We start from the raw sequence: 12,416 nt of genomic DNA on the forward strand, positions 1-12,416 counted from the left end.
GTCTGTCATTAAATGTTTTCATGAATTGAGTACAAAGGACCCCAATGGGTTTAAAATCCTCTTAGCAGACCTTGTATTGAAATGTACTTCCTGTGCTTTTTTTGCAAACTGCTAATAAAGTATTCAATCAATCAATCAATCAATCAATCAATCAATCAATCAATCAATCAATAATTACGAAGTGGCTCATAATGCAATAACGGCTCATATTGTAAGTGTTACATCGCAATAATCAGTATCATGTCAGTATCATGTCAGTATCATGGTCAGTATACTGACATGATAATAGCCATGATACTGATATGATACTGACCATGATACTGACCATGATACTGACATGATACTAACCATGATACTGACATGATACTGGCCATGATACTGACATGATACTGACCATGATACTGACATGATACTGACCATGATACTGACCATGATACTGACATGATACTGACCATGATACTGACATGATACTGACGTGTACATGTTAAAACTAAGCCGTAGCTAGCTCCTCAACCTAAATTTGTATTAACAATACATGTGAAAGAAAAGGTTCAGCTCTAAGCGTTTAAAGACAACTATTGACACTGAAAACACTGAAATAAAATGCTGAGTTAATAATAGCTACTTACAAGCTAGCTATTAATGTAAGTTGGAAATACAGATGGAGCATAAGATTCTGCTCCTTGGTCTTCATGGAAAGCGTACTGTATGTGTTTGAATGAATGACAAAGCTGGTTTGGACTGAATGAGAGGACGGAGAAACTGAATCTCCACTGCCGAAGCTGACAGTCCTTTAGATGGTAAAGCTTGTGAGTGAGCTTTATTGTAGATGGTGAGTGGCCCCCAGCCAATCCACTGCATAGGCGTCATGAGGCTCCTCGGAGCCAACCAATCTGTGGAGATAACCAATTCCCCACAGCAGTCTCCAGGGATCAACAGTCTGACATGCCACAGGCAGCTGTCAGTCAATTTGGTAATCAGTCTCCAGTCTCCACCTCCCACCAACTCTCCACCTCAGAACACAGTCAGGAACACAAAATGATACAAAATACCAAATATTACTATACTATTACTATCACTACCAAATAATTATACATATACAAAATAAAGTACGACAGGCCGTAACAGACCAATAATAGCAAAAATAGCAGATCTACAACCTCACAGGCCACACCTTGAGGAAACCACCCTCCAACACAAGCTGACAGGCCTCAACCTGGAACCCACAGGGGAAAGCATGCCAGGAAGACCCAGGAACAGCTGGAGACGGTCTGCAGAGGCAGAACGAAAGGAAACAAGAACATCTTGGAAGGAAGCAGAGAAGATCGGCCAACACCGAACCAGCTGGAGGAAGCTCATGAATGAGAATGAGAAATGAGAAACCAAAAGGGTTTAACTAAGTCAAGTAAGTTTACAACAGACAACATGTTGCAATGCGATACGTTGTAATATAGAAAGTGGTTTCAGAAACTCTTGAGAAATTGTGGCCAAACTGTGTCCTGTTGAATAACATTAAAAAGCCATATCGGAAAGAAATTGGGCCTCTTCCTTACTTCCTTTCCTTCACAGGTGTTACCAATGATACTAATGAAGGCTCTGTTCCATTTAATGTAGCACAGTGGTTCTCAAACTTTTAAACCTCAAGGACCCCCATAACTAGAGTTACACACCCATAGGGGGGCATTTGGAACCCCCTCAAGGAACCATGAGGGTACCTGGACCACACTTTGAGACCCACTGGTGTAACAGAGTGTTTCCAGTGAGCCAACATGCACACTATCAGGACCCTGACTCTTTGACCAGAATGGAACAGAGCCTTAATAAGTATAATTGGGAAGACCTGTGAATGAAGTAAGGAAGAGGCCCAATTTATTCCTGTGCATAGAGCCTTGGAATCCTGCAGTTGCACTTGCTGTGAGCCACTCTGGATGAGAGCAAAATACCCCAAAATGTAAAAGTAAATGTGAAATTCCCCTTGAAAGAGCATAGGGATGCCAGTGATAAATGTCCCTCTCAATGTAGCATGTCTCCTCAGAGGACAGCGCTTGGGCAAAAGGGCTCGGGCTGGTTTGGAATGGAACCGTCTAACTGTGTCAAGCCAACAGGCTACATCTCCCTGGAAGAGTCCCCTGACCTCAGAATCATAATTAATTGGAGCATGAAAACCAATTAGGATGACTAAACTGCAGTACCACAGGCTGGCCAGCGAGAGGCGCAAGGGCACCACAGAGTTGAAGGATGTTCAATACCATGCCAAGACAGTATGCTCTGTGTGTGTGTGTGTGTGTGTGTGTGTGTGTGTGTGTGTGTGTGTGTGTGTGTGTGTGTGTGTGTGTGTGTGTGTGTGTGTGTGTGTGTGTGTGTGTGTGTGTGTGTGTGTGTGTGTGTGTGTGTGTGTGTGTGTGTGTGTGTGTGTGTGTGTGTGTGTGTGCGTGTGTGTGTGCGCATGCATGTGTGTGTGCGTGTGTGCGTGTGATGTCTCTGACCTCTGAGACACTAAGGAGTGTCTGCAGGCGCGAAGAAGAAAGCGAGGGGTGTTGAGGGAGGTGAGAATGAGAAATAAAGCCAAGTGATGGATGGAGTATATCCAAAAATGTGTTTATTTTCCATGATTGAGAGAGAGAGAGAGAGAGAGAGAGAGAGAGAGAGAGAGAGAGAGAGAGAGAGAGAGAGAGAGAGAGAGAGAGAGAAGAATAACTCTGGCATGCTCTCATGCCACAGCTTGGAAAATGCCACTTGCCACAATATCCACACATGTGAGTTATGCCATCAGGCCATAGAGACCCATCCACAGAGTGGGCAGAGTCTGCTAGGTCTGCCAGGTCTGTCTGTCTGTCTGTCTGTCTGTCTGTCTGTCTGTCTGTCTGTCTGTCTGAGGTTTTGCAAGCAGAGAGAGGACAGAAAGTAGCTCAACTCGTTTGTTAATGTTTCCATCCATCAACTCAGCTGTCTATTCTCACTTACTTATCTCTCTCTCTCTCTCTCTCTCTCTCTCTCTCTCTCTCTCTCTCTCTCTCTCTCTCTCTCTCTCTCTCTCTCTCTCTCTCTCTCTCTCGCTCTCTCTCGCTCTCTTCCTCTCTCACTCGCTCTTTCTTTCTGTCTGCTATCTCTGTTATTTCTTTACCCAATAATTGTTCAGTGTTTACCTCACTCTCTTGGCAGGCACTGCACTTATTGTTATTGTAAGAGCTGGCTGGCTGCTTTTCTATCTCTTTGCTCTGGGTTCTGTAAATATTGTTCCTCTACTTCCCCATCTATCCACCTCTCTCTCTCTCTCTCTCTCTCTCTCTCTCTCTCTCTCTCTCTCTCTCTCTCTCTCTCTCCCCCCTCTCTCTCTCTCTCTCTCTCTCTCTCCCTCTCTCTCTCTCTGCCTGTCTCTCAGACTCTGTCCCTCTCACTCTCGCGGAGATAAAGAGAGCAAATAGTCTCGACTCCGCCTCCTAGTCACCCCCCCCCCTCTCTCTCTAACACACACTAATTCTCTCTCTCTCCTCCCTCTCTCTCTCTCTGTGTGTGTTGTTAGTGTCATTCTGTAGTGGAGATGTGGAGTATCTTTTTGTCTCTCTGTCTGTTTCTCCAGCCTATTTCAGCTGAGGAAGGTAAGTTTATTGCAAAATTGAAATGATAAAACAAACAAACTTTTATATAAAATACATGCACGTGTGAGTGAAGTGAGCTTTGATTTAGTTTGTTTTATCTGTTGGTGCCGGGTGGTGATGGGGAGCTTGCGCTCTCTTCTGAAGCCTCATTTATACTTGTGTGCTGGTGTTGCGTTGCATGCAGTAAATAGCAGATATACAAGCTCGTGTTGAGCTTGTAGATTTGTTATTTACTGAGCCCAAAGTATTAAAAAGGCTTGGAGTGTTTGGTTGCACTTAAAGCGGAGCAGCGAGGGCTCCGAGAGTCCATGCGCGCGCGGGACACGTGACACGTCCATCAGCGCGTGCAGGTGCTCTGTTGAGCAATTCTGAGCATCTTTCTTGACCATGAAAGCGCGACATCCTTCACAGGTGTTACCAATGATACTAATGAAGGCTCTGTTCCATTCAATGTAGCACAGTGGTTCTCAAACTTGATTTCAAGGAAGGACCCCCGTCATAACTCTGAGAGTGTGTAAATGGAACCAAATGGCACATGTGGCTCACACAAGTCAACAGAAAAAGTTCTGCAAACATTGACTTTTTGGGTTCTTTTTCTTTAGCTTGGCTGAACCCCCCCCCCCTTCTTTCTTCCCTACCACCTTTCACCCCAAACCTTTTGAGGAGGATCCCACCCCGCGTCTCTCTCTCTCTCTCTCTCTCTCTCTCTCTCTCTCTCTCTCTCTCTCTGTGTATGCATACCTATGTATGTATGTGTGTGTGTGTGTGTGTGTGTGTGTGTGTGTGTGTGTGTGTGTGTGTGTGTGTGTGTGTGTGTGTGTGTGTGTGTGTGTGTGTGTGTGTGCAAAATGTAAAATGTATTAGGTCTGTCAGTGACAGTGTGACTGTGACATGGTGACAGTGTGTTAGGCTTTGTTGGCATGAAAGTGCCAGGTGCACCCCGGGGGTTCTGCTCTGCCAAGCTCCGCTCAGCCCAAAGTATGTGAGAATGGGACAGAGGCAAAATGAATAATATGTTGCGTAACCCCCCCCCCCTCTCCCTCTTCATACTGCCCCTGTGCCCTCATCGACCCCCCCCCTCCGCGCGCTTAACACTACTGATCTCATGGATGTGACAGCCAGACCCCCCCCCACCCTTCCTTCTAAAAGATACACATAGACTCTACCTCCCCTCCTCTCCTCTCTTCGTTTCTCACCACTCTTTGGAGTGTGTAAATGTGATAGTACTGGGTCTGTGACTCCTTGTCATCCATGTCATTAGACTTCCACTTCTCTGGTTCGAGTTTGCGATATCAGGGAATCAATGCTTTTAATACTGAGCAAGTAAATGTGTTAACTAGTTGTACGAACTCTTGTTTTATTGTTTTATTGGATCTTGTTTATTCGATACACTTGTTTGTTTTAGCTCTTGCTCATTTGATTTTCCTATTTGTCTCATCTGTTTAAGAAAGTAGGTAGCTGATATATTGCACTTTTACCTTAGCGCTGGGTATACTCTTAGTTGCTTGTTTTAAACAGAGAGAAAAAACAAAGAAGAGATGGATGGATGGATGGATGGATGGATGGATGGATGGATGGATGGATGGATGGATGCGGTGGTGCACAGCTTGACGGTCAGATTGTGGGATCATCTGTGAAACCCAGAGTAATGATGCGGTGACTCACGGCGTCATTATAATGCCTGTGCATGTATAGACACGTGCACGCACGTACATCTGTGCATACGTGCATGCTGTTGTTTGTCTCCTTCTGCCCGATTCTTTGTGCTGCATCCGTCTCATCAGCAGTCGGTGGAGCTTTCAAAAGGCCGCGGGCATCAGTAAGAGCAGGGACGTGCACCTGTTCAGGTCTCCCAGAGGTGTAGCGGCTCACGGTGATGGTTGTACCGTACCGTTTGCATGTCGGTTCCAGTCTGAGAACAGGAGGAGAGCAGTACCTCTCAGCCAGGTGCCACAGAGCAGAGCTGTGTCTATAACAGATGGTCTGGACAAAGATCAGACAGACGGAAAACACTGAAGGAGAGAGACGGAGAGAAAGAAAGGGAGAGAGCGAGAGCGACAGAGAGAGGGGATGAGAGATAGAGAGAGACAGAGAGAGAGAGACAGAGAAGGAGAAGAGATGGGAAGGGGGCGTGGAGGCATCATTGGTCCTGAGAGACAACGGGAGGAAGAGGAAAGAGAAAATGACGCCCGATAGCCGAGTAGGTTAAGGCACGTTCTGCATAGGATTTGATGCTCAACAGCAAGTCCTCGGTTTCGGACCGTTTGTTGCATGATCACTCCCGACTCTCCTTGTTTCCAGTTTCACTCGACTGTACTATCAATAAAGGCAGAAAAAGCCAGAAAAAAAACATAAAGTGAGAAATGGAGTGGAGAGAAAGACAGGGGCAGAGGGAGAAGGGAGCGGTCACTGGCCTACTGACTCTGTTTGTGATGATTGAGTGACAGCTCGTCATAATACTGTATTAACCCAATAGCGTGGAAGTCAGCGTAAAGCCACAGAAAACATAGCATCCCCTTACACACTGACTGGACAGGGGATTTGTCGGCTGCTGCTAGCTTTCTGATTTCAGAGTATGATGTGTGTGACTGTGTGTCTGAGGCTTGGTTAGCCGTGGCTGTGTGCTTTAACCGCTGAAAGTGATATGTCTGTTGTTGATCTCAAATAATGTAGGCTACTGTTATTCTGCTCCCATTGGAACAGCATCAAGAAGTGGTTGCTTTGCTTATGTGTGATCTGAATTCATAAAATGAATTAATGAGAGCAAAATACAGTACAGTGGCAGACAGTTTCTGACTTTGTGCTCTTGTCTTGGATCTGTCCTGCATTAGTGCCACATTCACTAACATACTGTCATCTAATATTCCCTGTATCTTCTCATGGCTAAAAAGATGGGACAGCTGGGTGTTTTTATTTTCAAACACTATGGCAGATGAAGTTAAAAGAGCAGCGGCAATCGTTCAGCCAGTAGACATGAAGTGAGATGATGCAGATGCATATCTCTGTATATTTGTCCTTTTCCAATATGCATGATGAGATTGACAGCAGGCTATGCTTGCATGGCAGATGACCTTTAGAGCGTGTCAGTGACGGTGAATTTGATTTATCACTTTCTCATTTCTGCCTCTGCAAGCGTGTGTGTGTGTACACACACTACACAGCCACACTCGCATGTTGCCACAGTATCCATTCATGTACCACAGCTGAATTCACTAATTAACACCACTTTAACCAGATGCATTAATTAACACCACTTTAACCAGATGCATATTAGCCTGACAAAAACACAAAAGTACACAGTACAATTATGCATTACATACCCAGCTTTTATTTGCCCTGGGTGAGGGGAATAATCTAAGGACAGAGAGGGTCACTGGTCAGATTCTGTATCTTCCCTAGGGGTTATACATTAGCCAAGTGTAATCGTGCACTGAACTGGCATTGCAGGCCACCACATTGTTTAACCTCTTGAACCCTATATACTTTGTCGTATGTCAAATCTACAAGCTCACAATCTGTCGAATTGCGACGCATTGTGAGCTTGTAGATTGGCTGTTTTCGCAGACCATTTGCCTGTTATGACATGCCCAGAACGCTAGGTTTCATGTAGTTAAGGAACTTAGTTCAACTTACCAAAACATGGACAAAAATGTCTGTCAACCATGGTTGTTTTCGGATAGTGTGGTAGAATTCTTGGCCGAGGAGACCGAGGAGAAATTATATCCAAAACAGAGTGGAAAATAGTTCACCGAATGGCTGCGTAGCAACAAAGATGGGGCATGCCAGCAACACACCGTCTGTGTTCTGAGCCAGCTCTCTCCCCACGCTGTTGGAAAATCCCAACGGGACTAATAAACTATACTATTTCGTTCGCCCGAAAAGTTGAATGTTGACAGTAGTGTTAATCTATTAACTGAAAGTGTTGATCAGATGCTATTTTCTCGTCTTTGGTTATGGGTATGTAATAAACAAATTATTACCCAGCATCCGTCATTGCCTGAGGTTGGAAAACCAGGGCAATGACGAATGCTAATATATTGTACATCGTTCTTTTTTTCTTTAGAGTAGCCAATTATGTTTTACCCCTTTTTTCTTGAATTGTTTTCGTTATGGCAATTAACTCCTCCCCACACATTTCTGTGTTGTCACTGCTGTTGTACCCTACTGGCTAACCAGCCAGTGAGGAGCCCACTCCAGGAGGACGTAGTGCCTCCCTCCTACTCCTCCCCTTCAACACCCCCCCCCCCCCCCGCTGACAGCCATCGCCCCAGCCTGTAGGAGTACGTGCAGCAACAAAGATCACCCTCCCCGCCCAGCTGCCCTTACCTGAACACGGCCTATTGCGTTCATATAGAGTCTATATCCGATTTGGCAGGTCGTCTATATTATAGACGATCTGCCAAATCGGATCCACCATGGTGGATACAAACCCCTAGACTCTGTGGTGGTAGACAGTACAGTACTTTACCCCTGTGCCACCCAGGCCCAGCATTAGCTACATGGTTCTTGCTACATACCTTCGCACATAGATATCTTTGTGCTTTGATTCAAGATTCAAGTGGGTATATTTGTCACTCACTCATACAGGTACAAGCAGCGAAATGTTGACAATTGTACTGAGGGCATTTCAGGTGGTTTTGAGGGTAGGAGTTTTAATTGTGTTTTTCAGTTTTTGGTTATATTTTCTACTGTTACTGTTCCTACATTTGGCTACTGACATGTCTTACGCTACATGGCTGTGCAGTGAATCTGTAGACCTGCTGGAAGGGATGCATGCTTCTGTTTGCTTTAGCACGCTGGAGGTCTGACTCTGGGGACCCCAGGGGTCCTTGGGGAGGGGGGGGTCCCAGCTAAATGATTTATAGATAGGAACCAAATGGATCCTTACAGGTATTAACAGTATACTGTATACAGTATACAGTATTTTGTGCACACTCATTTCCCCATAGAGAGGCAGATTATATACCCTAAAAATACGACTCCCTATTTTGAGCATGCTATTATAGGTGAAAATGTATATTATGTTATTTCTTTTTTCTTTTTAAAGGTAGGGTAAGTGATATTTTTTTTAATTTTGTTTGTTTGTTAAAAAGGTACTATATTCTGATAGTAATCATTGCTACAGAGCGTTTGTTCGGTCACAGGGGTCTCTCCAGCGCTTTAGTTAACAGAATATAGTACATTTTCAGGTAGGTGACAACATTTGAGCTAATCAGGAGAGAGCACTGAAAATGCATTTTCTGTTTAATAAAGAGCTGGAGAGACATGGGAGACTCCTTGTATGGACAGGACACTCTATAGTAACGAGCACTATCAGAACATAGACCCATTTTGCAATTATTTGAATAATTGCAAATCACCCTATCTTTAAGTAGCAAAGATAGCAGCTCTACAAACTCACATGTCAAGATGCGATGCACTGTTTGTAAGCTTGTAGATCGCTCAGATTCTTTTTGCTATGAATGGAGGTGAGCCTTGCGATTTTGACTTCGTCCATTGGTGTGCCTGCCTTGGGCACAAAAAGTTTTAACAGCAGTGCTTTAGCACACTGTCACTCTGCAGTAGTCCTGCACACGCAACAGCCATCACACCTGATGGCCCTCTGGCATATTTATTTTTCTCATCATGGCTGAACGGAGCTGCAGTGATGCTCTTCAGGCTTATGTGTATCCTCGAATTAACCTGCTGAGAAGTTTGTCACAACATGAAAAGGTGATTGATTTTTGCACAACACACAGATAGGGGATGATATGGTCGGGGGGTTGGCAACGGCTTCTGTTGACATTGCAACGTTGTGCACGGTGCAGCCTGCTAATTATGGCTTTCTTCACGTCACCAACGAACAATGACGAATGTTGTTTTTTCTGTCTTCATGGAAATCCGAGGAGTTCAGCACCTTGTGTCTACAATGTGTCCTCTGTAACAGAAAAGGCCTTCGGCATTGGGGCTGCCACTCACACTGCACGTAGCTTATATTAGCTCTCCTGTGTTGTCATTCTCACTATAAGGTCACATGGGCCATCTCTCGCCTGCTCCCATTGTTGTCTGACATTAAGTTGTATTAATTAGACAGATAATGGCCTTATTACGGGTGTGATAAGCTGTCGTTTAATGGATCCGATAAACGGGAGAAAAGTGGGATGAAAATGTGACACACGTCTCACAGTGGGAGTCGTCTGGGCCGAAGCCACTAGAGCAGATAAAGGCCACGTGGTGCAGTCAGTCCCCCCGGGGCACGGCGTGCACGAGCAAAGGAAACACACGCACGGCACGCCACGGGAGCAGAAAGCAGAGAGAATATACGCATTGCGCCCCACCGCAACTGTTGACACCGAGACCCCAAGGCGAGAGCGGCTGTTTGTTTGGGCTTTTTAAAAGATATCTTATAATAGTAAAAAATTGCTCTGTGTCCCTCACTGGATTCACGCTTTCTGTGCCAGCAGGACTGAGCCAGCAGGCCGCCTTTCCACAAATGATTCACAGGTCTGGCATTTTGTGACACGAGGGGTTGTTGGATGGTTTGAGCCTTCCCTGAGGTGACAGGCAGCCAAGACTCTCTGTCCCGACTCAGTCAGGGCAGCGGCAGATAATGTCCCAGATAATGTGCCTGTGTGTGGAAGGGAGGCAGTGAACTGCAGCTCATGACCAAACTGCAAGATGGGCGTACAGTAAAATCCTCAGTGTTCATTGACCACTTAAACCTCTATACTAGACCCCTTCCTTTTTTCCGGAAAATAGACGATCTATAAGCTCACAACACGTTGAGTTGCGAGCTTGTACATCAGCTATTTTCACCAAATGTTTGCCCCAGAATAGGGACACAGTGTAAAAGTGGACCCAAATGGACAGTGTAAATGGATATGTGAACTTTAATAGGCGTGCTATCGAGAACTGTCTGAGTATAAAAAACATCTTTTATTCACTCCCCATGAAGTATGCGTCAGTAAAAAATTGGCACCATTATGCTGACATGAGGACTATGCATTAAGCTTAAAATGAAGTCGGGGCCAACATTAAGCGATGAACAATCGTTCCTTCCTCCTTAGATGTGCTCTTTTACGGGCAGTTCTGTGTCAGAATCTGTCTGAGATGTTGTGTTTGAAGCCAGATGATCTGTCTTCCCAGCACATGTCAAAAGTTTGAGAGATGAGGTGAGAAGATGGAATATAGCTGGACCGCAGCCTCTGAATGGACTGAACCTCAAAGAGCACTGCCAAGCATATGCCTGGTTTATATTTCGTTGCGTGCCGTGTCGCAAACTGAATATAGACGATCTATAAGCTCACAACAGCGTCACTCTGCAACGAGTGGTGAGCATGTAGATCGCCTATTTTCATAGCACGATACCGGTGCGCAAGTACGTTTAAATCACACTACTGTGTCGGCCTCCTACACAACCTTTTCTTGTTGCTGCCTGTTCAGTGAAGAATCGTGTCATGCTCTGTCATTCACCATGGCTACCAAGGCAGCGCTTCCATTCAGCTGAACCGCAGGGAAAGTTTTGATAACTCCCTTTGACGTGTGCGAGCTTATTTCGGGAATTGCGTTAATCCCCATTCCTCTGTCCTCGCCCTCCTTCTCCTCTCATCTCCTTCCTCCATCCATCATGTGTCGCTCTCCCTCTGTGCATCTCACTCTCTCTATCCCCGTCTGTGGTTGTTTTGTAACGATGGTTTTTGGGGTCGGCCACGTCCTTGGTTGACTGTATCATCATCAACATCTGGAGCATGTTATGGGCTGGGTGGAGGAGGACAGAGGAAGTCGGATGCGCTGACAACAGACAAACACGAGGCGACCGCTGCTCACTGCCTCAACGGAAAGGACAGCCTATCCTGTATAGTTTACGTGTGTAAATGGAAAATGGACTATGTAGCGCCTTTCTCCGCCCAAAAAAGGAAAAAGCACTTAACAATGTATTTCACATTCACCCATTCACACACACATTCACACACTGTCGGCGGAGAAAACCATGCAGGGCACCAGCCTACGCATTGAAGCAGTTAGGGGTTCAGTGTCTTGCTCAAGTACGCAGCCAGGAGGAGCTGGCAATCGAATCGGTTCCTTGCTATTGCTCTGCACGTGTGTGTGTGTGTGTGTGTGTGTGTGTGTGTGTGTATGTGTGTGTGTGTGTGTGTGTGTGTGTGTGTGTGTGTGTGTGTGTGTGTGTGTGTGTGTGTGTGTGTGCATGTGTATGCATGTGCATGTGCATGTGCATGTGCCCCTGCATGCGTTTTTGTAGTATTCGTGAACACACACACACGCACTCACACACACACACACACACACACACACACACACACACACACACACACACACACACACACACACACACACACACACACACACACACACAGAAATTCACATACCAACGGCTTAGGCAACACAAAGGTGAGGCAACACAGAACATTGACATGAATAAGTACCCAATATTACACAAGACAAATGGGAAGAGGGTTTCAGAACGACAATGATAAATCATATACTATAACCTATTAATCAGCGCGGATGTGTCTAAATGTGTGTCTGCTATTCTTAGCATGTGTCTTTATGTATGTGTATAATGTACGCATAACATGCCCACATTTTTCACATGGGCCTGTTATAGCACCACCAGGAGGCTGGTTTTTGCAAAACACATTTTTGGACAGTACTCCTGCAGATTTTGTCCAAACATCACGCAAATCGGTACACAGTATCTCTATAGTCATTAATTGACTGCCAGAGTTATTTTCATAAAGTACTCCCCCAGTGCCAGAGATTTCGTGTTTTTTTGTTTTGTTATTTTGTTATTTAATTTTCATATAGATTGTCTAGCTG

General features: G+C 45.2%; 1 protein-coding gene across 1 annotated transcript in view; it reads left to right on the plus strand.

The window, feature by feature from the left end:
• Positions 1-3,513: 3,513 nt before the first annotated feature.
• Positions 3,514-12,416, plus strand: part of ephb6 (eph receptor B6) — an 81,986-nt gene continuing 73,083 nt past the window's right edge. The window contains 1 exon segment of the mRNA XM_080427482.1: positions 3,514-3,599. Within this exon segment, the coding sequence (XP_080283608.1) occupies positions 3,542-3,599 (58 nt within the window). The 5' untranslated portion in view covers positions 3,514-3,541.

The sequence above is a fragment of the Gymnoscopelus braueri genome (assembly GCF_963280865.1).
Source record: "Gymnoscopelus braueri genome assembly, chromosome: 4".
Classification (NCBI taxonomy): domain Eukaryota; kingdom Metazoa; phylum Chordata; class Actinopteri; order Myctophiformes; family Myctophidae; genus Gymnoscopelus; species Gymnoscopelus braueri.